The 27222-nt window shown below is 44.9% G+C and overlaps 1 protein-coding gene across 1 annotated transcript in view; it reads right to left on the minus strand.

The window, feature by feature from the left end:
- Positions 1-27222, minus strand: part of PKHD1L1 (PKHD1 like 1) — a 466042-nt gene that overhangs the window by 413988 nt on the left and 24832 nt on the right. Inside the window, exon 10 of the mRNA XM_078686145.1 lies at positions 721-880. Coding sequence (XP_078542271.1) covers positions 721-880 — 160 coding nt within the window. The remainder of the gene's footprint in view (positions 1-720; positions 881-27222) is intronic.

Here is a 27222-nt window from a genome sequence, read left to right on the forward strand (position 1 = left end):
CAAACGAAAGAAGTGGGGCAGTTCCGCCTGTTTGGTTCTGGCAGCTAAACATTAGAATCAGCTCCCCCTTCCCCTCAAATATATATTAGATAAAAAGTTGTTCTGCAGACAGTTGAAAACCCATCTGCTCAAGGGATAAGGTGGTTGTGATACTCCCAATGGCTACTTACCTCAGCACTGGGACACTCTCACAGTAGCCGAGCACTCTACAAATCTATGATCCAAGCCCCAAACAAAAGAGTAAGAAGCAAATTGCATTGGTTCGAGTTTACTTGCATCACTTGGGCAGTGCAATTCAGTGTGCCACGAGGCACCCTCTCACTTTCAAAGTCCACCTGCGGTCACTGCAAAAGAAACTGCCAAATTTCGGGGACAGTCCTCATGATGCAGGAATGCTTTGAAGTGGTTTTACCCAAAGCTCAGCGATGGTTCCATGAAAGTCCCCCGTATTGTTTCTAAGTTGGCAATGTTTAGTGTGAACAGTCAAAGGCGTCTGCACAGTATTTATAGCAGAAAACTGGTCCAGCTTGGAACCTCCAATCTTGCTTTGCTCATTTAGTGTATCTCACAAATGTTGAAGGACCACGGATTTAAGGGAGACTATGGGATTTTGCAGCCTATGCAGACGAACCCTACGTGGAATTGGATTGGATTTTAATTTGCACTTCTACTGAAAGTTAAACATTGCTTTAAAACGCAGCTGGCGCCGAAAGAACAAACCTGTTTTTCCGGGTTTGTAGCAGAACTGGAATCAAGGACTTGTGCTTCATTCACAGCATCCATAGTTTGACTTTCAGTGTAAGAAGACCTCTCGCTGTGTAATGCTACAGTAACAGATGCATCATAGGAGTGCTGCTGGAGATAGATTTCCATATAGTACCTGAAAAACAGAGTGCAGGCAAAATTACACTTTCACAGTTTTAAAACAGCATTCGAGCTTGAAGTGCTTGCTTGAGTCATGTTCAAGGACAAAGTGTAAAAATGAGGTCGGCATTTGGAATGTGTCCATAGTAACGTCTGTTAATTCATGTGTTGCAGGAAGGGTAAATATTTGTAGAAATCCGTGGCCTGCAAGCAAGACTCCATGTGTGGTAATAGCACATTATTGGAAAGAAAATATCTGTAAATATCTTCGTGGCTTTAATAAATAGGGTTATTAGTCTTGGAGGTTGTCAGCCTGCGTAAGTAATAGGGCCACATTTGCCTCATTACTCAGATCCAAGAACCCACCGCAGCACGGTGCTCTCTCAGATGAGAGAACAGAGGAATCTAAGGCCTACGTAGTGTGGGCTTGTAATCCTCATCCTCTGCCATGCAATTGCAAAACTCAATCAATGTCGTCCAATCAGTACTTTTTCTTTGAAAACGGAAAAGAACATTCATTACACCCACACTACTAAATACTATCCATTTATTTACAAATATTTACATCAGGTCGATTGGAATGCCTTTAGTCACCTCTTACACCACCTTTGACCCCTAGTGGATCATGACCCCTAGAATCACAATACACCCTCCCCCCCCCCCCTATACCAGATGCAACATGACAACAATCGTGGGAGTTGTTTTATATGAGGCAGGCCTACTGGACTAGCTTTTGCCACAGGCTCAGCACAGATGCAATACATGCCTTTTATATTGTGAAGGAGTCACCACATTAGAATATATGGCAGGCCTATTGGATTTGTCAAGGGGTCAACCCCCTATATAAAATAATACCTCCATGCTAGGTTTTACCATTAACCCCAATGACATTCAAAGGCATTCGTTATTAATAACAAACACTATAGAGGTCAACAACAATCATTGTGAATACAATATTTTGAATAAAGCATCGTAAATCAAAATCCCATGTGCCCAAGTCCTTCTTATATCACTTCAGGCCACATAAAATGCAGCTTATTAATAACCTATAGTTGTCCTTGCACTCTTGAGCTGCAGTTCAAAAGCTCCAACTCGGGGGTGTTTTGAATAATGATGGGAACTTCTCCTGGGTCATTGGGGGACCAAAAGGCCTGGAATCTGATTCTTATCTGAGCCACCAAAATATGACAGTTCAGAATGACCCATATGATGTATATGTATGTTATTAAGATGCATATCCAAACTTGCTATGCACGTTTCACTCCATTTTGACACCTTGCTGGACTATGTAGCCCTAAGTGGAGTGAAACTGTAATTTAAGGCAGATTTTACCTCATGTAAACAGCACAGTGACACTACGGATTTTCCGGAAAACCCAAATGACTTACCTATGATTGTCTACTAATATCATAAAGCCGAGGTCGGCACCTACCCTCGCAGTTACCATTCTGTGCCAGGCTTCCTATGTGCAATTACCAAGTTGAGCACGATGGAAGTCTCACACATGCACCCTACACCAGGGCCGGACTGAGAACCAAAACTGGCCCTGGCAAAGTGCTCGGCCGGCCCCCTGGGGGTGCGACCGAACTCTTTGCTGGGGCCGGTTTTCGGCCGATTTTGTTACAGGGCCGATTTTAAACGGACCTGTAACAAAAACGGCCCCCAGGGCCCTAAACCGCCCCCCACCCTTGCGGCGCACCGGGGGATTGCCCGGTGCCCGCAACGGCCTGTCCGGGCCTGCCCTACACGAGTGCACACAGGCCTGTGCTCATATTCATGTGCAACCAGCCCTAGCACTAGCAGCACTGCAGCAGCTTTATCTCAGGCGGACACTGGCGGTAAATATGCTCATTCCAGTTGCCATGAAATTACAGTGTGTGGGACTCAGTTACGGAGTCTCACCCACACTAAAGGTCCAAAAAAACAGGTGATCAAAAGTGAAATATCTGGATGTAGTAAAATGGGTTGAACCCATGTTGCTACAAAGGCCCTGTGTAATAAATATAAGGTTAGCAGAGTGAAGGGATTAGACTGTAAAAATGTACATCTATGACTTATTTTGAAAATAACACACCATCTACAAAGCAGACAAAAAATGTAATGGAAAATGAATGGTGAATTGTAAATATCTTACTTTTCCATACATAACATTTATTATTGCTAACTGAAAAATGTGTCTATAAGCATGAGCAGGACATGGTCAGTGCAAAGTTAATTAATTTTCTATTAGTTATGCTGCCGTAATGGTGATGAAAAAGACATAACAAGCATTTAATAAATGTGTCATTTCACGTGGTGGGCCATATTTACCAACGTTTCACGCAACGCAGCACAGCAAGGCAAATTACTGAACTGTGTTGTGTGAAAGGGAGACATCAGAAATGCGCCATAATTGTCAGTTCTTGAATTGTATATTTTTCAGGTTTTGACTGACTGACTAAATATGTTTGATTTTCTCTAGCTGATTGTATGCTGTATGTGTTCCTTCCTGCACACAAACAATCCTGCCTGGAAAGCAGGAACCCTTTCACCATGGCGGAAGGGTGCTTGTGTTGGCACTAGGCTGCACACAGTGCACAAGCTTAGGGAGGCAGCAGAAATGAGCCATATTTGTGTAATTTTCAGTAATGCACATATCATTGGATAGACACTTATTGCTGATCAAGAAAAATCAAATGAAAAGTGAATAAACGGTATTTAGAAGTAAATATTCAATGTAAAACTATTCAATTAATGTAATTTTAAGAACACACGGCAGACTAAATGATCTGGATCAGTGGCGGCTTATGACATTTGAAAGTGGTGTGGCGTAAAGTTATCGTGGTACTGCACTGAGGCGAGCGAGCGCGCCTGAACAACCTACAGGTGGTTCGGGTGAGTTTACCCCACCTGACCCAGAAAATTTTGAAAAAAGAGTGGATAAATGGAGCATTTTCAAGCAAATTTGAGATAGCGGGAAGGTTGATAAAGCACTTGCAAAAGTGTTATGACATCAATAGTAGAGATTTCATATGATAATGACGTAGGTAGTCGCTTGTTCAGTATAATCAGAGAACTTCACTTTACAACCCCCAAACCACAACGCACTGACTCACCTGTAAGCAGTGTATTTTCCTTTACAATTACCTTGTCAACATTTTGGCAACTGTGTACCTCCTTCACACACAGTGGCACAGAATCACAATTGCAACTTAAATAAGTGTACTTTGCTTTTATTGTTCAGCAGAGGTCAGGGGTTGGATGGCCAAATTCTCTGAACACTTTTTTGACCCACTGACAGGCACTGTGAGAAATTGACACAGCCTTCAGCCTTTGCTCTAAAGCTCTCAATGGCGGAGCAAGATGAAAGCCTCGGAGCATCAACAACAAACCTTGCTGCTGCATTGTGCACTACTTGGAGATGTTGAACAAGTCGTTTGTTGATTCCTAAATATAGCGCATTGCAGTAGTCTAACCTAGAGGATATAAGGGCCACCGTGACCTGTTTACGAGCTTTGGTGGAGAGGTAATGCACTATTTTCCTCAAGGTTCTAAGGACACCACAGCAGGTTGATAAAGTCCTGCTAACCTGTTTATCAAAAGAGAGGTTGGTGTCGAAGATTACGCCCAAGTTCCGGGCATAATTTGTCCAAGTGCAGATTAAGTTGCACCAGGGTAAGCGGGGGAAAGTTAGTAAGAAAGCCACCCTGGGACCTTACAGAATCCTCCTCCAAAGGTGGAGGCACCACTGCGGCAAGGGGAGCCCCCAGGTTATGATTGAGAGCGTCTAGGCCTGAGTGGATATCCATTATCTTCACATGGAAAAAGTTTGAAATCTGGTCACAGAATTCCTGAGTGGCTGTGATGGAATCGGGTGATTGAAGAAGGGATAAGGAGTCAACAATTTAAAACAGAGGAGCTCCTAGAGGAGCTGAAGGAGGCAGAGTGGGTAGACCCTATCACTCCCTGTGTCAGCCCACAGGAAGCCAGGGAGTCCAGCAGATAAACGGTATCTGCGGTCACTCTCCAAGTGGAAATTAAAATCTCCAAGTATGATAAAATTGGATCTACCAATATAAGGCTCCAGTAGTTTCAAAAGATCATGGCAAAACGAGGATCTGGGGCCAGGGGGTCTATAAATCAGAATGCCGGAGAAGGAAACCGTAGGGGAAGGATTAAGAACGAAATACATGGCCTGAAAAGAATCATGAGGTGAGGTAAGGGGCTCAATCCGACATCCTATGGAGGTCCTGTAAAGTATTCCCAGTCCACCTCCTCTACGTCTCTCTCTGTCCATTCTCGACAGGGAATAGCCTTCAGGGATGGCATTCAAAAGATCTGGCCCTGAATGGTCCGTAGCCCAGGTCTCTGTGATGAATGCCCAGGAAACTTTTCTATCTGAGACAAAGTCCCTAAGGGCGAAGTTATTCTTAATTAGAGAGCGAGCATTAATAAGAAACCCGATCTCTCTACTGGGGGAGTGGGATTTGAAATTCCTTGTTCTAGACCGCTTATAGCGGTGGTCAGGGAGAGTAAAGCTAGTCTCTCTACACGCACAGGGGCAATCGGGAGCAGCCAATATAGCCTCCGGCAGACGCGTATGGTGGCAGGGCTTCCCCGGGGGTTTAAGTGATTGCAAGATCGGTGCGGAGTATAGGGGGCACAGTAAGTCACGGGTACATACTTGACCAGCATTCCAGGCCCCAGTCACCTCCTTACCTACTACTGCCACTACTTACATGGAATACCTTAATGTTTTATACATTCATTGTTCAGAAATCAGTAATTTCCCAGTTGTGGATAGGTGGATGCATGCATGCAGGTATGTATGTATGTATGGATGGATGGATAATTGGTGATGTGGATGGATGGGTAGGCAAGTGAATAAATGTGTTTGAGGAGGATGGATGGCTGAATGGGCAAATATGCGGATGGGTTAATGAATGGATTGTAGGCCATGGGTCGATGGATGAGGTTGTGGGGCGAATAGAGGGAGGCAGTAAGGAAGGGGTGGATGAATTGGCCAGAAGAATAAAGAAACCGCCAATGCCATAATTATGCAGCACACGCTGCAGGATGACACAATTCCTGGTCCTGTTCATAGCACACAAAATAAAGTCAGATGCAAACCGAGAATAAGACCGTTAGCAAGCACACAAGCAGCGGTGCACCCAACAATCTGCAGCTGAATTCATATCACACAGAGTGAGAAATCCTTATTTGGGGATTTAAAAAGAGACAAACTGATACGATCAGCACAAAGTATTCCATGTCAAATTAAAACATATTACACATTTTCCAGTAGTAAGGAACACAAATATACTGTGATGTCTTGTCATTACCACCGAAATATTGACACTATTTCTGAGTTATGCTAAGGGTTTGTCAAACCAGTTTATGATACTTGTGCTGCTTGTTCGGTCAGAACACTCATTAACGTGGTGCTCGTCCATATTTTGTTTTTATAACAGAACATCTTTTACCATGTGAATTGAGCAAACATTTTACGTCGCATATACATGTTCAGCCTGCAACAATGATAGAGAACACCACCTATTTCGATTGAACTATGACCTTCATGTCTCGCACATTTAAAAACACACCGGTAACAAAACTCAAGAATACATAAATAAATAGACGCCGGATGGGTTTCGGGCCTAGGTATATGACAGTCAGAGAGAGGCTGAATCTGCGGCCATCTGGATGTTATGGGGGGTGGGTGGGGGCTCAGATTAAAGGGTGAGTGGTCGCGAGGGAAGGGGGTCGCGCGGGGGTTAAATAAAATGAAACTTAACTTACCTTTCCCGTGTCCCGCGTTTTCTGATCTGCTCTCCGTGATAGAGTCCAGGATACTCCTGTAACCTCAGACCTGTAACTCTGCAAGGATCCACTTGACTGCAGAGTGACCAGAGCTATCCTGTACCCTAGGATCCCAATGCCGGTAGAGGCAAAAAGAGACCAGAACTATCCTGTGTAGCCTCAGATCCCTGCCCTGCAGCAAGATCCTACTCTCCATGATAGAGTACAGGATTATCCTGTAACCTCAGATCCATAATCCAGCACGGAGGTCCTGCGGACCACAAAGAGGAGATGGACCTGTCCTGAACCCAGACACCCCAGTTTGTTCCAACTACAGTAAGGAGCGAACTCTCCTGCACTCAGACCCCTACACTCATCAGCCATTGCATCCCACCTCTTCCGACTAAGACTGGCAGTTTCGCATATGACATGGTACATAGAGTTAAGGGTGCAGTGAGGGGGCCACAGGTGTGCGCGAGCCCTCCCTGGCCTGGCGTCATGGGAGTCAAGCTGCCCCTCGCCCCAGGGGCCGGCAAGCAGTCGGTGTGCAGGAGTTACTGGAAGGCCGGGTTAAGTCTTCTTCCTCCCCTGGCACTGCGCCGGGCTTTGTAGGCGAGTAGTGTGCCGGGGACGATGTGCATCATTCCAGGACGGGCGCGGGCGGTGTGCCCTGGGTGTGGCGCGGGAGGTCACAGCACTTGCTGCCCCAGCTCTAGGTTGCCAGCTGCCCCCCCCCCCCCCCCCCCCTTGCAGGCAGTCCTCTGGTCTGTTTATGGTAAGCCAGGAGAACCTGGCGGAGCGTGGTGGTGCCGGCGGAGTTGCCGACTGCAGAGCTAGTCTCGCTCCCACCGTCCACTCATCACCTTGGTTACTTTGGGCAAGGAGGCTATCACACTGGCACCAAGAGTCAGGCCTGCCCACGTGTAGAGCGGTGTAGGGTGGGCGATATGTTGAACTGTACCGGGTGGGCGCGAGCCGCGAGGTGTTTATTGCCTATTGAAAAAAAACGTCTTTACTTGATCACGGTCCTAGGACCTAGGCGAGATATGAGGCCGTTTCGCATATGTTGGTGCGGGCCATGGTACATAGAGTTAAGGGCAGCAGTGTGGTTCCCAGTGTTAATTTGAGCGGCAAAAAGAACATGGGGGAGCCGTGAGGCGCGGACCCTTCCGGTGACATATTGGGTACAACCGTGCAGTGAGGGGGCCACAGGTGTGCGTGAGCCCTCCCTCCCTGGCCTGGCGTCATGGGAGTCGAGCTGCCCATCGCCGCGGCCCCAGTGGCCGGCAAGCAGTCGGTGCGCAGGAGTTACTGGGGAGGCCGGGTTAAGTGTTAAGTGTGCATTGCGCAGACAAAACAAATTCTGTGTGTCTAATCTATTTGTCGTCGTATTCGAAATAGATTAGACACACAGATTTTCTTTTGTCTGCGCAATGCGCACTTAATACTTAACCCTCCCCTCCAACTCTGAGGCCTAACCGAGGAAGGCCGCAGCCAGGCAGGCTTATTATACGCGCCAGTCACCAGACAATTGCGGCCCCCCCAAGACACACTACAATCAGATGCCACCCACCCCACGCACACGCCCCCTTGCTGTACACACAGTCACTATCTATGACTCACACTGTGTGAAAAAAAACTAACATTGGAACAAAGTACTGTCTGTACTTGTCTTGGAAGCAAGTGTGTACTAAACAGCGGCGAGCCAAGCACGAGGTCTACTGTAGTCTACACACGACACTCTCTCATCTCGTGACTCGTCGTGGCACAGGCACTAGCGCGCCAGGCGCGGTGACGTGCCAACAACAGCGTAGAGGAAATGGCCAATCCACTGCATTGCTTCGCATATGCTATGGTGTGATTGGCCATACAGTGCGGCACTGAGCAGCCACCACCACCCACGCACGGCGGCACCAACTGCAGTCTGCTTGGTGACTCTCAGCCAATCCTGGCGCAGCATTAGCAGCGCTACTGCACCAGGATTGGCTAAGAGCAGGGTCATTGCCTGCCCATGATGAGACCCGGGGGCCCGGGTCCCTGCCAGTCTCAGAGTCACAAATTTAGGGAGGACAAAGTAGTACTGCATGTGCCCAAGCGCAAGCCAGTACTAAAAATTACTAGGCCTAAAATTGACATGCGCACACTGCTGCAGCTGTTGGCTATTTCTCCATTCTGCTGTGTTGTCACTCACTGTCGCAGCCCCGCCCCCATACCCTTCCGCAGCGCGATGTCTTTTTCAGTCGGGCTTGTCCCGGCAGGGAGAGCTCTCTCCGAGAGGCGAGGCCAGTCACGAGTGCGCTCTCAGAAATAATTTTTTTAATCAAATGCGAGCGTCTGAGCAGCATTACGGTCGTCCACATGGCTAGTGGGGCAACGCCCCAACGCCCCCAATGGACGCACCGCCGCATTCAGGATTACATCAACTATATGTAACAAGAGGTGTAGAAAGACCACCAGTGGCTACAACCAAACTAAAAAGAACACTCCCTTTCTAGGATTTATATACTACAATAATGTCATGAAAGGATCACAACTGTTAATCCCCAGAACAGGTAAAAATATTACATTGAAATGTTATGTCACATGTACACTAATTTCTGTGCATCATTAAATGCCCTTGCAGCTCACTGTATAGTAGCAAGAGCGAAATAAAACGAAAACTTAGAATCTCTGAGCACATGTTCAATGAATGAACATTTGATGAGAAGTCTTCAGTCATGAATCACTTCCATGGATTCAGACATTTAGGGCCCGATTTAGATTTTGGTGACCGGGTTACTGGAGACAAAACTAGCTCACTAAGGGTCTTATTTCGATGGGCGGGTTACTCCCTCACAAAGGTGATGAATCTCCTGTCTGCTGAAATATAAATCCTATAGGATATTATGGGATTTATATTTCAGCAGACAGGATATCCATTGCCCTGGTGATGGAGTAAACCACCCATCAAAATAAGACCCTTAGGGCCAGATGTAGGTAAAGAGCATTCACCGATTCGAAAATACCGAATTTTACAGATTCGGTATTTTCAAATCGGTAAATGCTATGTAGCAAATCATTCGGTAAAAATTACCGAATCGTTAAGATTCGGTATTTACTGAATCAGTATTTACCGATTTGGTAATTGACATTCATTCCTATGGGCCTGGAGGCCCATAGGAATGAATGTCAATTACCGAATCGGGGAATACCGATTCGGTAAAAGGGGGAAAACATTGAAGGGTGGCAGGGTGTCACTTTGACACCCTGTTGCACCCCTCAATTGTGTATGGGTGCACATGTTGCAGACATACAGGCCCTAAGGGCCTGTATGTCTGCAACATGGCACTGAAGTAATTTGCATAAAATTGCTTTTTGGGGTGTTTTCGTTATTTACCACCAACTTGTAGTTGGTGGTAAATAACGAATCCTAACATGGGATAAGCACTCATTTAAGTGCTCCCTACATTAGGAATTCGGTAATTTACCAAATCGGTATTTAAGAAATCGGTAATTTACTGATTCCTTAAATTACCGAATCGGTAAATTACCGAATCGTTAATTTCGGCCCCTACATCAGAAAAGCTTATTACCAGTCGGTAACGGCTGAAATGTGTAAATTTCGGCGGTTACCGACCGGTAATAGCCTTCCTACATCTGGCCCTAAGTGAGCTAGTTTTGTTTCCAGTTGATTAAAGTTTTCGAAAAAAGAGTTCACTTCAACAGCATTACTGAGAAGACAAAGGGCCAGATGTAGGTAACTCTAATTTACCGATTTATAAATACCGAATTTCACCGATTCGGTATTTATGAATCGGTAAATTAGAAGGTGGGAGATGTAGGTAATTTTTTATTTAGAATTACCGAATCTGTAACATTCGGTATTTACCGAATCGGTAAATACTGATTCGGTATTGCCCATTGATTCCTATGGGCCTTGAAGCCCATAGGAATCAATGGGCAATACCGAATCGGTATTTACCGATTTGGTAAATACCGAATCCTGCAAGGGTGCAGGGGGTGTCACTTTGACACCCTCTAGCACCCCAAGTACAGGCATGTGTGACATGTGGCACACAGACATGCCCTAAGGGCATGTCTGTGTGTCACATTGCACAGTGTGCATGCACAGATGTGCAAGCACACCTGAATTCGGTATTTTACCACCCAATAGGATTGGGTGGTAAAATACCGACTCTTAAGGGCCTGTGGCACTCTCAGGAGTGTCACCTACATATGGATTTACCGAATCGGTAAATCCATATGTTTCACGATTCTGTAAATTTACCGATTCTGTAAATTTACAGAATCGGTAAAATATAGGCCCCCTACATCAGAAAACCCTAATACCGGTCGGTAACGGCCGAATTCGGCCGTTACCGACCGGTATTAGGGCTCCTACATCTGGCCCAAAATTACTGGATTGACTATTACAAATGCAGACCCCAATGGAAATGAATGAGAGACGGGATTTGAGTTTTTTTTCTATAAATCTAAACTTCTCTTTGGATAGTGGATGTGGAGAAGCGTGGCTCAGTGGTTAGAGGTGGCATACCCGGAAGCTGAGATCAGCCGTGGACCAGGGTTCGATTCCCTGCCTTGGCGGGTCTCGGGCTCAAAAATTCCACGGACTCGACAATTCTCGCTCCGGTGCCTACTTGACTCACGGGGTCACACTCTGTGACTCTGGGCAATAGCTTGCTTAATCTCCACTACGGCCCCTCGCGGCGGGATGCCTGGCTTTCACCTTGTGAATACGCTGCCAGGGTAACTCACAGGGGAATACCAGGACGGGTTCCCTAAGCAAGCGCCTTGAGACCCCTGGGTGATTCGTGCGCTATATAAATCGAAATACATTTACATTTATAGATTTCATCAACAGTAGTGTGGATTCCTTTGTTTCTCATTGAAGAACTAAAAGAAGTGAGGTAGCAGTTCATTGAGGGTGAGTGTGAGGAGGAAGCCCTTGTTAGATAGTGTCAGCTATCCGCGTAGGGGCATTCTTTGCTTTTTAAACGATTCTTGCTATGCCATTGTTAAACTGCTTTTAAAACCCTTTCAAAAGACTTTGTCGGTAAATTTACTCTTTGCTGCTTCTTCTTGGGTGCTTTTCTGTGCCCCCGGTCCGCCGCAGCTTTGCTGTTTTTGCAGAGGGGTGCAGTCCCTCTCCCTTCCATAGCACTTCCGCTTACGGGGTGAAGGCCACAAGACGCCTCTGGCCAGCAATAATAATCACATACTGAGCCAGACGCACATTGGGTGAATGTGAGGAGGAAGCCCTTCTCAGCTAGTGCCAGATATTTGCCTAGCAGCATTCTTTGCTTTTGAAACCTTGCTTGCTATGACATTGTTAAACTGCTTTTAAGATCCTTTTAAAGACATTGTGAATAAACTTACTCTTTGCTGCTTCTGCTGGGTTGCTTTTCTATGCCCCCAGTCTGCAGCAGCTTTGCCATTTGTTACGTAGGGGTATAGTCCCTCCCCCTTCCATAGCACTTCCGCTTCCAGGGTGCAGGCCACAAGACGCCTCTGGCCAGCAATAAGGATCACATGCTGAGCCTGACACACATCGGATGTGCTCAGTGGGTTCGCTGCTGGCGCGCCAAAGGCAAGCTCTTCTGCACCCGTCCACGCCTGGACTGGTCACAGGACCATGGCTCCTGGCTCTTCGACCATAGGACAACCACAAAAGGTGACATATTCAGCTATGGAGCTTCTGGCTCTCTGCCCCTCAGTAAAGATAACTGTTATTGTATGGATCCAAGGCTGTTATCATTGCAAATGCAGCTTATTTGCTCAGCGTGCAATTGCCAATATATAAGTCCGACTTTGAGTACGGGAAAGGACCCAAACCCTTTCATAGGATAACTCAGGAAAGGCTGGCAACATGTACAAATCTAAGAGATTCAATTGAGCCTTATTTAATGCCCGGTCTCTTCCAAAACATAAAATTGAGATTGCAGAGCAGATTGAAATATCAGGATTGGACTGTCTGTTTATTACGGAGACCTGGGGAGATAGTGCTTGCAGCCCCGATTTTGTGATCGCTGTCTCTAAAGACTACACTCTCTTTATGCAGGATAGACTGGTTAAAAGGGGTGGTGGTTTGGCACTAATCTATCGCAAGGAACTCTCTACTATCTGCAGTGATGTGAGTATTGAAACCAATGAGGCAGTCCAGTTGCTAGGGACAGCCAAGTCTTTTTCTCTGGGATACTTCTATATCGGCCTCCTGAAAGCAATAAAAATGCGTTCTCTCAAACATTTCAAGTATTAGCAGAGAACAGTCTCCTCTCAAATTTTTTACCATTCTCAGACATTTTAACTTTTACCTGGAGGCCCCAGAAGATAATCACACAGCTAATCTCCTGGATATTGCGGAATCTTTAGGACTTGAACAGTTAGTCAAGATGCCTATGCAATCAGCTGGACATACGCTGGATGGTCTCTTCTCCAATTATCTTCTTTAAAAATCTTAAGCATTTTTCCTGTGATTTGGTTGGATCACTCAGTGATTATGTTCTCTACGGAAAGCATCAGAGATTGGGCACATCTGCAGAACATGCCGGTCACCATTAGCTGCAAAGACTGTAGCAAATTAGACCCAGCCACATTAGAACAGTTCTTAGCTGAGCACTATTTCCCCCCACCACTTGCAGAGGCCAAGTCGGCTACATCGTGTTATGCAAACTGGTTGTTGGACACCTTCAGGGAGCAGGTTCCCACCAAAAATCAGCTTTCATTCAGGAAGCAGCCTACGGCTCCTTGGTTCTCAGAAGCATTGAGGCTTGAAAAACAAGCCTGTAGAAGGCAAGAAAGGATATGGAGGTAAAATTACGATGACCAGATGAGACAGGCATACACTTACACAGATCTCATCAAGAAGGAAAAGAGTAGCTACTTTGCCCAAGTAATAGATAGGGCCTCCAATTATTCGAAAGAACTTTTCCAATTTGTTCAGAGACTCAATACTATCTCGAATATGACCAAACCGTCTGATAGTCAATCCTTTTGTGATGTCCTTGCTACCGCCTTCAAAGAGAAAGTCAATGGGATTTTTCAGGACTTTGACAATGGGGACCCTCATCCTTTGGTAGCCCATAAAGGGAACATGCTAGGTGACTGTTCACTTACAGACTTTTCTGCCACTACACCAGAACAAGAGAGTGCCTTACCTTTGCAAAGTAAATCAGGTTCCCCTTATGACCCCTGCCCTGCAAAGATCTTAAAGTTGGTTCCTAACATTATCGCGAAGAAACTATCTCAGATTTTTAATATCATGTTCGCTACTAGGACTTTCCCTTCTGACTTGAAACAGGCTTCTATCCTCACACTTTAAAAAAAAAGTCTAACTAAAGGTTAATGACACTTCCAATTATCGTCCTATTGCATGTTCCTACAAATATCTGTGTGAAGATAATGAATCTGGAGTTTTCTAAATACATTTTAGACAATCAGCTCCTTAATACCTCGCAGTATGGCTTTCGATGAGGGCATAGTACAGAAACCGCCCTGGTTAAGGCAACGGAGGAAGTCAGGAAGCCAGTAGATAGTGGAGATTCTGCAGTTATGATTTTACTGGACATATCTGCTGCCTTCAATATTTTTGATCATACTACTCTCATTCGCTGTCTAAAGGAAATAGGAGTTAAGGGGGTCGCGCTCGATCTTCTCTCCTCTTTTCTCAGTGACAGTAGCATTAGAGAAATGTAATTCCCCACATTTGTCACTGCCATGCGGAGTCCCACAGGGGTCGTCTCTGAGCCCCTCTCTTTTTAATGTTTGAATGTTTATGTAACGAAATTGGCCCCTCTCATTGGAAGCTTCAACTTGGAGGTAACATCTTATGTGGATGATACTCAGTTGATAATTTCAGCAGCCAATACCAGCTTGTCAGGCCCCTTAAGATGCTGTAACTGCATCAATGCAGTTAGTGGCTGAATGAGTGGGCATTGCCTGAAACTTAATGCAGGTAAAACCGAGATCATTGAGTTCGGTAACTCCTCTCAAGCCTGGTCCACCAATCGGAGGCCTGAAAATTTGTCCCAGCCTCCTCTTCCCGGCACTAAAGTGTAGAATTTGGGAGTCATCATTGATGACAACCATAATATGAGTGCGCAAATATCAGCTGTCACATCCTCAGCCTACTATATCTTAAAAATTATAAGAAAAATTCTTCCCTTTATTCCCCGTGGCCACAGGAAAACTTGAATAACCCTTCTAGTATTTCCTAGTCTGGACTACTGCAATAGTCTTTATCTAACCATTTTAGAAAAGCACATGAGTTAACTATAATTAGTCCAAAATGCCACAGTAAGACTAATTTTAATCTTACAAAATTCCATTCCATCGCGCAGGGACTTCGCAAGCTTCATGGGCTTCCCATGCTTAGTCGGGCTAAATTCAAAGTTCTCTGCTTAGTATCTCTTTTCCTCTCAGGATTTACATTAGAAGGTAATGCTTTGACTTTAATTTCTGGTGCATGAGAATAGAGCGTTGGTGGCAGACAGGCCTCATTTTGTTGTCCACACCATGCATCTGCTTCACGTTACCCCTACGCCCACCTTTCATCACTTCAACCCTGCTGGCATAAGTGCGGCCCTCGGGCATGTCCTAGACAGCACTTTGTGCCCCCCCCCCCCCCCGGGGAAATGTTTGCGATTACTCATGCAATAGGCGACCTTTTTGAACTCCCAAACAAGAATGCCAATTGAGTGTCATGGGTAGATTGATTGCCCTGTAGAAAGAGCAGGAGAACACTCTATAGCTCTGTCCCTGCCTAGACCGCTGCTCTCACTCCTGCCAGAGGTTTGAGCTACTTAGGCAACTGTGTGTATGTGAGTCTTTTGTGTGCATTTGGGGTTGAGCTATACCTCTACTGTCTGAGAACTTGACTGCTGGCACCATCTGTAGATGTAGCAACAGAATGGTGCAGCTCAGGAATGGGAGGTGGAGCATAGGTTGGCAGGGGCCAGACTTTGGAACTCCTTGTGGCAGGGAATTAGTCCAGTCTGGCCTGTCCAGGAACAAACCGGGGGAACAAAACCACGCCTGGCCCGGTCTGTTTAACAATCTGCACCAGGAACGGCTAATTCTGAGCCATTGAGGATACACATGGTCATAATACTGCATAGTCATTCTCGTGGTCGCTTCTGTGAACCGCCCCCAAAGTACTGGTGTCTCCAGTTTTGTTTTGCATGATCTGGTTAATGTATCCTGATCTTTAAAAATGTGGCTGTAATCAAATGAGTCAAAATCTGGACCGGATGTAACATATCTAAAGTTGTCTTTAATCTTCCATGAAAATTGCACACGTTTGTTCTAAGTAATGTTTTCATATATAACTTTACTTAAGCATATAGGAACGATATCCTATAAACATTTTGTCATTATGGATTTGCGCACAGTTAAAAAGAACAGTAAATATCAACCTCTAAATAATATATTACTAACCCTACATAGGCTAAAAGTATATTGCAATATCTTTCAAGCCAAGTTTCAGTTTGGCTGTTTTTGAGTTACACAACATTTCACATTTTCAAGTTGAAGTAATATCAACTAACTAACATATTTAGTGCTGCAGTGCGACTCAGAACTGTTTGAACATCTTTCTCAAGCATTTAAAATCACTTGCTCTCGTAGACTCTCTACTTTCTCACAATATAATAAATGTGGATTTATTATTGTTAAATGGTTACATTTCCCATGCACAAATAATCTGGGGCTTTTTCTGCAAGAATGAAAACTATTCAAGATATTTATGTGCAACTTCCACAAAACATTGTCTGTAGTTTGGGTGACTTGAATGTTCGGGTTACACCGTCCATATATTTGTGAACTTATGTAAACCAGCCAATGGACTTATAACACTTGAATAAATTAAATATCCAGAATTGGAAGCTGTAGTACTATTAACCAGCAAGCTGACCAGCATGTCATCAATTGCTAGATTATGCATTAGAAGGAATTTAACCGCCTTGCATAGTAGACCTCAGTGTGAACATGCTGACTTACCTTCTTGGGTAAAGAGAGGGTCAAATCCAGTTGCCGATCAATCATTGATTGATTGTGTGTGTTTATCCATCATGAACCATGGATTCTTATACAAAAGTATTCTTATACAAATTTTCGAAGCTAAGACGTGCACAATCTCAAATTGATTTTTATTGCTCAGAACAATTCTCTACTCTGCTTTTATCCCCCGAACTCTGTTATGCTATGTTGTTACTTTGTATGCTATGTTGTTGTATGCCATGTTTTTACTAAATGTGCTATTCAAAGATATTTAATGTTGGAACGCTCACAGCAACAAGCTGTGAGCGTTCCAACATTAAATATCTTGGTTGGAACCACCCCTGCGTGTGCTGCATTCTTTTGGATTTAACATCCTGTGGATTTTTGGAGCTTGATTATATATATATATATATATATGTTCGCTGAAAACAACAAAGGTTACAGGGTTGCTATAGTTAGAGTCAGATTTCACTCATGCAAAACCAGAGAAATTCTGCAGTTATACTTCGCTGAGCTAACTGTAGGTTGTGCATCTGCAATGCACTGCTTATAACCTGGCATATTACATCACTCATGACATGTTTAGTGAAATCACTGATGACATCACTGATAACATCAGTCAGTGGTTGTAAGTGGTTCCAAGTATATGGATGTGTGAGTGGCGAGATGAGTCTCTGGTTAGGTTTCGTAAGTGGCTGTGTCTGTAGCTATATGGGAAAGTGTGTTATTGACCACATTGGGTGAGTGGTTGTATATGTGAGTGACTGTTTTGTTAGTGACAGTATTGGTGAGTGAGTGGGTATATTAGTGGTTGTATGCATAATTGATTGACTGTGTCAGAGACTCAATGGCAGAAATTATGGTTGTGTAAATAGCTGTATCAGTGAGTGAGTGGTGGCATCATGGTCTGTATGGGTGAATGAGTGGGTGTGGGAGTGGCTGTAAATGTGATTGAGTTTCTCTGTCAGTGACTGTATGAGTGAGTACGTTGGTGTGCAAAAGTCTGTGTGTGTGAGTGTGTCTGTGTGGCTATGTGAGTGAAAGATTGAGTGTGTGTCTGATTGTATGGGTGTGTGTAGTTTTGTGAGTGGCTGTATCGGTGAGTGAGTGGGTATGTCAGTAACTGTATCTGTCAGTGAGTAACTCTCAGTGAGTGTTTATGGCTCACTTACTGGGTGTTGCATTGCCTGTGTGGGTGAGTTAGTGTCCTAGTCACTGACTATAAAGATCAATGAGTAGTAGTGTGAGAAAGGGTATGGCCAAGTTAATGAATGTCTTAGAGAGTGTCTGGAGTAGTGAGTGGGTGAGTTAGTGACAGCCTGGATGAGTGAGCGGGTGTGTTAGTAGTTTTATGGGTTTGTGAATGGGTGTGTAAGTCAGTAAATGGGTGAGTGAAAGGGTGTGTGAGTGATTGTATGGTTCTGGAAGTGAGTGTGTAAGTGGTTGTTTATGTGGGTGTGTGACAGGGTTTTTCACAGATAGTTTGGGGGTGTCAGTGGGTGTGTAAGTACTTGTCTGGATGATGTCATAAGTGATGTCATCAGTTATATCATGTGAAATGTCACCAGTGATGTCATCAGTGATACTACTGACCACGTCTTGAGTAATGTAATATGTTAGGTCATAAGCAGTGCATTACGGGGGAGCAAGTTATAGTTATCCCAGCTAAATATAACTGCTGAATTTTTCTAGTTTTGTACAAGTTAAATCTGAACCTAACTATAACGTCCCTATAACCTTTGTTTTTTTTAGTGAATTTCGTTTTTTTTTTCAAATCTATTTCCTGACTATATCATCCCCGTAACTTTTATTTTTCAATGAACTTCTATATTTTGTAACACAGCAGGGGGTTGGCTGCAGGACCTGGCCTGTGGCCAGGCCCTGCAGTCAACCCCTCGCATACACCTAACCCCATGCTATGCACAGCACCACCAGCCCCACCCCAGGCATTCAACTCCACACCAAACACAGCCTTCAGCCTTGGGCGGCTGCATTGGGATCCTTTGTGGTCAACCCCCTGCATGATGTATCAGTGGGTCTTTGACTTGATGCGTCATCTGACTAGGTCTGTGAGTATGTGTGTTATATTTTGTAACACAGCAGGGGGTTGGCTGCAGGACCTGGCCTGTGGCCAGGCCCTGCAGCCAACCCCCGCATACACCTAACCCCATGCTATGCACAGCACCGCCAGCCCCATCCCAGGCATCCAACTTCACACCTTGGGCGGCTGCATTTGGCTCCTTTGTGGTCAAGCCCCCGCATGATGTCTGAGTGGGTCTTTGATTTGATGCGTCAGGTCTGTGAGTATGTGCGCTATTGTTTGAACGGGTCTGTAACTACATACAGAAGTCTCTGTGAGTGGGTCTGTGAGTGCCTGTATCGATCTGGGAGTGGTGTGTTAATACCAGTCTCATTCTTTGAGTGGGTGAGTAAGTGCGACTGAGTGTGTGAGAGGTGCTATGCATTTTGGCCAAATGGGTCACACGCCCCGTCCCGAGCCAGTTTTGGCCCTGGGGACCCAATCCCTCGAGGTCCAGCCATATGTGTCTGTGTGCCCTGGTCCCACCCAGGCCAGCCAGTCTGCACTGGAACTGCGGGTGAGCCTCAAGGCCCTGCAGTCCCTGCCAGCTCCGGGTCTCCTGCAGGGACTGTGGGGCCTTAAGGCTGCGGAGCCACAGAGACCTGCTAAACATGCAGCTCTCTGTGTGTGCAAGTAATTTGTCTGTTTCCCTGCTCGCTTGACAGCGGGCAGAGAAACAAACAAATGCTCTGCTTTCAGCAAGCGAGAGCATTTTCACTGCTCTCACTTGCTGAAAGCAGAGTGTTTGCTGTGGGAAGGTGGGAGTCGTTAAAGCTCCCACCAAGCCATAGTAAACAGCTATTTCCAGGGGGTGGGGACTCCAGGACATAGTAGGAGCTGGTCTTGAGTGTTGGCAGTACCCAGGGTAATGTATGGCTCCAAGAGGGAGACAGCACAGCCCCCTCCTTTCTTGGATTTGGCACACAGCAGGTGGTGATCCCCGGGGCACAGGCGGGCCAAGCAGGCCTGCCCGCATCCATATTGTAAAGTCACCAGGGAGGTGGTAGTGACGGAGCAGGGTGGGCCCGTACAGCCCCAGCATTAAATTTAAGAAAAGTTCCAGGGAGGTGGTGGTCCACAGGGTTATGGGGGTCCATTTGGCCCTACCAGCATTCAATCAAAATAAAGCCCCTGGGAAGTAGCGGCTCCCGGCTGTGGGGTGGTCCATGCGTCCCAACTGCATTGGTTTCAACTAAATCCCTGGGCAGGTGGCGTGGGGGGGTTGGTGTGGCTCCTACATTCAATCATGTTAAAGATCTAGGAAGCTGGTGGCCCGAGCCGGTGGGGGGTGCACAGCCCCCAAGCATTAACTTACCATTGTTTGACCTGGGAGGTGGTGGTTCTCAGGGCGCAGGGATGCCACGTGGGCACCACTGCAAAATTAAAAGCAGTGGCTCCATGGATTTCACCCGCGGGCTTCCTTTTTGCAGTAAATCTGCTGATCCAACCATCAGTTTGTGGCAAAATTTACCCCACATAAATTTTTTCAGTCCCTAGCGGGGTCCCGGTGGCACCCCTCCACCAGTCAAAGGGGTTGGGTATACCTACCCTGACCCCCTTTATTTCTTTTTTAGTGTTTCTGTGGAACTCAGCTAAAGCCAATTCCGAATATGGCTGCCAACTCCTCCTGGATGGTGTTGGCCACCAATCAGATTTCATCACGAGGACTGATGGATTTGTCGAGGATCTGCGTCCCTATATAAAGAAATTTTGATTTCCTTAATATTTCTGAAACTACAGAACAGATTTACACCTAATCACTAAAAGCATGATCTGTGGACCAACAACTAGCCTTTTGCAAATTTCGTGTAATTCTGTCCAGTGGTTCAGGCTGTAGTTGTGTCTAATCGTCCTATTGGAATTAACATGGGGAAAATACATTTTGGAACCCCCACTTTTTCTCGACCCCCGCTACATGAAACACCACAAAACTTTTCAGACAGCATCTGAAGTAACCAGCACATTTTTGGGGAACATTTCATGAAGATTCATCAACCAGTGGCAAAGATATAGGCAATTGAAAAACACTTTTTAGATAGAAACTAGGTCCTAACTATAACTACCTACTGGTGACAACCAGTAGGTGAAATATATATACAAATATATATATATATATATATATATATCCTAAACCGGTGGAAAAGACATAGGCAAGTCAAAACACTTTTCCTATGGAAACTAGCTCCTAATTATAACTTGTCGCCGGTAGGTAGTTATAATTAGGACCTAGTTTCCATAATAACAGTGTTTTTGGCTTGCCTATATCTCTGTCACCAGTTGAGGAATCTTCCCAAATGTTCCCCGAAAAGGGTGCCAGACGTTCTAATTGTGCATAGAAAGTTTCAGGGTGATCTGTGAAATGGGAGCCAAGAAAAAGGTGGGTCAAAAGCAGTGTGTTTCCCATGTTAATTCCCGTAGGGATTTTGAACACGACTACAGCCCAATGGCTGGACGGAATTCACCAAATTTGGCAGAAATCTAGATCTTTGTACAGAAGCAGTGCTTTTTGGTATTTGGTGTAAATTCATTCAGCACTTTTAGAGTTATTAAAAGAAAACCATGTGCTCTCTTGAATATCCTCCTAATCTCGTGCAAAGATCTAATTGGTTGCCAACACTTCAACCAGGAAGCATTGGTAGCCATCTTGGGACTCAGATTCAGCCGATTCCCAAAAGTGAAGTTAAAAATAAAGAAAAGGGGGCAGGGTAGGAATACCCTGACCCTCTAGCCCGGTCCTGTTTGCAGCGGTTTTGCGACAGATTCATAAATTCACGCCAAAATGAAAAAAAGGCACCTTTCTCTTTCAGCCCCCTTGAGGGCCAGGTCTGGGGTGAATAATTTACTACTACAACCTTTTGCCATTCTGTCTGGCATTTCTGTCACATTTACAGACTCTGCTTCGGGATTCATATTGGCAGCATAATTTCCTACGGAGGAGCTATGTGTCCCATTTCACAATTAAAAAGTGTAAATGGCTCGCCCACCTTTGTTTTATAAGAAACTCCTCATAAGAGGGAGAGGAGGGCAGTGAGCCCCAGATTAGCAGGGTGAATATGGAATGTATATGATGTCTCATCCGTTTTTTAAAGTGCTTTTGAAGAGACTGTGGCATAGGGTGACACCAGCATCATAAAAATAGGCCCTAGTGATAGCTTTCTGGTTTGTGGCTGAGGCATCCTGATTTGCATGAAAGCATTATGGGTTTTAATGAGTGACTGGGCTTGCAGGCTGCAGTAGCCATTCATTGGTAGGCCGTGGAAACCCCATTGTGAATATACATCTTGTAGTGTGCTGGGGAGTCTCAAAAGCTGTTTTCTTCTCTGTCGAGATGCAAACAAACCAGATTGTGTGTCTGCAATGTCTTATCTTCTTTTATAGTGCCTTTTCATCGTCACATGATACGTTGCAAATAATTTCACAGAACAATCAATGACATTGATAACATTTTATATTTTGCGATGGGGCTTCCGGAGTGGGTAATACTGAACATGCCATGAGTGGTCACCCAGCAGTGATGCTTGTACTCCCTGTTTCGACCAAGGCAGACTGAACCAATCTTTTACAGCAAAGCACTTAGATTCCCATCATAGTGCAGAAATGGCTACCTCAATTAAAGCATGAGGTGCTGCAGAACAGTGAGTGTGTAGGGGCAGGAGCGTGCCTTCTCTGAGCTGACCCTATGTTGTGCATCCCAGTTCTACATGCGTCTCTGCAGGAGGTACATTATCAGACAACATGTATTATGTCCTCATGGAGGGAAAGTTAGGAAAGGTGTTAATATGTTTCAGATGAATGATATTAAAAGGTGTCTAAAAGCTTCTTGCTGTTTATGTGAGAAAAAGAGCAATTGTGATATTCTTACTGCAGTTTCTGCAGTTTCTGTTTGTTGATGTCTCTGTCAAAACACAGGCAACTTGATACTTGATACATAATATTGTACACCTTTCATACAACTTTATACCAGTGAAGAGGCTGCAAACCTTTTAATATTAAATAATACTAATAATAAGGAGTTTATAGAGCGCATGGTTACGCCACACCGGTGTGTCCCCACGCTACAGTGAGAGAAATTGGCAGAGTCTCAGCCATGTCCAGACCAGCCCACCTAATCAACATGAGAACAAGTAGGTTTTAAGAGCCTTCCTAAACTTTAATTCAGAAGTTTCTATCCGGAGGCTCAGAGGGAGCTTATTCCAACTCTGAGCAGCCAGAAGTCTAAAGGACCTACCTCCCATTCTGGCCTTCTTTACCTTCGGCACTAGCAACAGGCCGATCCCACTCGATCTCAGGGACCTTGCGGGCACATAGCTGGTAACAAGATCCTTCAGATAGGAAGGGCCCGTGCCCTGGGTGATGCGATGGCATATGCACAGCGCCTTGAACATCACTCTCTTCCTTACAGGTAGCCAATGCAGGGTGTCTAATGCTCTTTTGGAGGCCGCCCTCCTAGGCTGCATCAGTACCAACCGTGCGGCGGCATTCTGCACCACCTGCAATCTTCCCAAGCATTTAGCTGTGGCGCCAAGATATAGTATGTTGCCATAATCTAGGCAAGGTGTAATGAGGGCATGCACCAACGTCTTCGTAGCCTCTGTAGGAAGGAGCTCCATCGTTTTCCGCAAGCTTTTAAGGACTCCAAAGCATGTCCCCACTATACATCTGGTATGGGCTTCATATGAGAGACTGGAGTCCAGCCATACGCCAAGGTTTTTCACCTGGGTGCATGGTATAGGAGTGGGGCCCAGACTCGGAGGCCACCAAGCCGACGTCCAGCCTGACGGAGAACCCCCTACCATAAGCACATCGGTCTTATTGCCATTAAGTTTTAGGCAGTTCTTGGCCATCCAGAAGGCAAGCTCCTGCATGCATGCCCTGAAATTAGAGGCTGCCACATCCGGTGCCCGTGATAGGGAGATCACCAGCTGGGTATCGTCGGCATATGAGACGACCCTAATTCCAAAACCTTCCGCTATCTAAAGTGTATAGTACTTGGTTATCTGAATATCTGTTACAATAATGGCATACAGCATCTATTTTTATCTTAGAATGTGTTGAATGGGGTCATTTTAGACTATATGCAGGCTGTTATCAGCATTTTATATACTGACATTCTTGTATTGCCAGTTCCTGGGACCTCGTGTAATGGTTCCTTTACACATGGTTGAAGCCTTTCTGGGTGCTTGGAGTCAAGAGGATAAATTATGATGCAGTGTTAACTATTGCGGGGCATGTGCAATTATACTGAATAGGTACACGTTATAATAATTGTTTGTACACTTTATGCAAAAAATGTGCATTCCCAGTAGAATATTTGCAGAATACCCTTTGTTAATTTCTTTGAACACAAGGAACAATCACCTTGCTGAAAATCACACAAGGTCACTGGAAACATATCATCATGGTCCATTACACAGATGTAGTGTAGAATATTCCCTGAACATGTACTCAATGTGGTAGAACTTAGTACTTAACCAGTAGGAAGTATGCCAGTTTTGTAGATATTTTGTGCAAAACTGTGAACTCTTGGTGGATAAGGGAGCAGGTGAGGTTCTACTCTGGCACAGTCGCTCACACATCTACTGACACACCCACATAGACACTCGGACAACTAATCACACACGTATTCTGCTACTCTCACATCTACTCATGGATCCATACAGCCACTCACACACCCACTCACCAACCCCTATAGCCACTCACACACACATACTCACACACCCACAAAAACACTCACACACCCACTGAAAGACCCATACAGCCACTACACACCCTCTCACAATCCAATACAGCCACTCACACACCCACTCATTGACCTATATAGACACTCACACATCCACTCTCATAGGTTACATGTTACAGTTAGGAAATAAAATAAAATAATCCATAAGAAATTCACCAAAAAGCCCAAAGATTACAGGGAGGTTATAGTTAGTAAATAATGTTAAAAACCAAAGAGATTCACACAAAAAAACAAAGGTTACAGGGATATTATAGATAGGCTCAGATTTCACTCATACAAAACCAGTGAAATTCAGCAGTTATAGTTACCTGAGCTAACTATAACTTAAGCCATTGCAATGAACTGCTTATGACTTCACATTTTACATCACTCCTGACATAGTCAGTGACATCACTGATGACATCTTAAATGACATCACTGATGATATCATCCACAGAACTACTCACACACCCACTCACACCCCATGCAGCCTCTCATGCAACTCTCATACACCCACACAACTACTCACTACTCATACAGCCACTCATATAGCAATTACCCACCCATTCAGCCACTTACCCATGCATGCAGCCACTCACATACCTACTCACTCACCCATACAGCCTCTCACACTAGTAATAACTCACATGCTAAGCCATTTACTCACTCATACAACTACTCACACTAGCACTCATTCATCCATGCAGCTACTCTCACAGCCACTCACTCACCCATACAGCTGTGACACATCCATTCACTCATCCAGAAAACTACTTACATACCCATTCACATACCCATACAAACACTGTCACCCCCACTAACTCACTGATACAACTCACACTGGCACTTACTTTGCAAAACAGCCACTCATATACCTACTCACTTATCGATACCCCCACTCAAACAGACAATCACCTATCCACACCCACTTACATACCCAGTCACTAACCCACATAGACATTTATGCAGCCACTGAGCCACCCATACAATCACTCGTACACCCACTCATTTACCCATTGAGCCACTCACATAGCCATTTAGTTACAGATACACCCACTCAAGCACACACACACACTCAGCCACCTATACAGCCATTCACACAGCCACACCCACCCTAACAGCCATTCACACACCCATTCATTCACCAAAACAGTCACTCTTACAGTCACTTACTCACCTATACAGCTTCTGACACATCCACTTATTTACTCATAAAGCCACTCACACACCCACTCACATAACAATACAGCCACATAGACACTCACTTCCACACCGATACAGACAGACACACAGATGACATATGTTAAAATCACTATCATTCATTAGTATTACAAAACGAATAGTTTTTTAACTTATGCAGTAGCTTAGTATATATGTGTAAGTCTCAGAAGCGTTATCAAAACACACTCACTGGATGATGTCATAAGTTATGTCATTTAAGCTGTAATGAGTGATGTCATCAGTGAGATCACTGACCATGTCATGAGTGGTATAACATGTTAGGTCATAAGAGAAATGGTGTTGCTTAATGGCTAGGACGGCTGACTTAGCAAACACAAAGAGATGATGGCCGGAGCACTGAAACTTTTCAGACACTCACCCCCATTCACAGATCTGGCCTTCGTTTTTGCCGTTACAAGCCGCCCATTGATTGGACCATTTCGTGATGGAGAAAAAGCGCCAAAGAGGGACTCTGCCAAACATTAGAGCCCTGATAGAAGCGAGCGCTCAGCAAAACAAACTGCTGGTGTCCGCGGTTTGAAAGGGAGAAACGAAGAGACCCGTCCGACGGCAGCGGTGTCTGCAACATTTATGACTCCGAACGGTTTTTTCATCTATAAAGAGATTTTATTAAGTTCCATGTTGACGCTGTCATTTTACGCGGGGAGCTGTAATCTTTCACTGGCACTACGTGGGCTAGCTTGAAAATTAACCAGTTACTGCCCTATGGTGTGTCGCCCTGTATATTTGGAAGACTTCTTTATACGTGTTCAAATGTTTTTATCTATAGCCAAGAGGCATTCGTTTACTTGAAGAAAACCACTGAGAGTGTGAATACAGGCTAAGTGAGATGGGAGCAGTGGATCCTTAACACTGAGGATACACATGCCAATTTTAGAGGAAGAAAATAACGGTGCCTCACTTATTCTGTTTTTAATTGAAGAAATCTACAGACGAACCGTCTAAACAGAGTTCTATGTCAGATAAATTGTCTGAAACTATAAAAGTCCTGAGGAAGACACCACGACGTGTCGAAACGCGTTGACTCACATACAACAGCCACAGCAACAATAGATAGGACATGTATCACTGTCCTTCTAATGTTTTTTAATTTATGTTTTTTAATATAATAATATATCACTTTCTATCAACAATTCATCATAACTGTATAACTACATTGTAAAAATGTATCCCTGTTTTTATTAAAACACACTATTTTTGATATCATTATGATTGTTTGTGTTATGGTTTAAGTTCTTTATTTTTGGTAATGGTGCAGTTGCATACATAGCTAGTGTTTTGTTAGATAGCCTGGGTGTTTACCTTCACATTGTATGTTTTCCCTGACCCAGGATTCTCATCCTTACCAGGGGGCCCTTGTTACTTCACAAAACAGATCTGGGTTGAATCCATCATCGTTCTTTAGCTCACTTCTCCACCCCAGTTCAGACCCAGCTATAGGCAAATCAGTCTTGACCCTATGCCTCATGGGAACAGTCCAGCTGGAACAGCCAAGCCAGGTCTACCTTGGACCGGAAACAAGCATCCTTGGACCGGTTCCGGGGGT

The sequence above is a fragment of the Lissotriton helveticus genome, chromosome 4_1 (genome assembly GCF_964261635.1).
Source record: "Lissotriton helveticus chromosome 4_1, aLisHel1.1, whole genome shotgun sequence".
Taxonomy (NCBI): domain Eukaryota; kingdom Metazoa; phylum Chordata; class Amphibia; order Caudata; family Salamandridae; genus Lissotriton; species Lissotriton helveticus.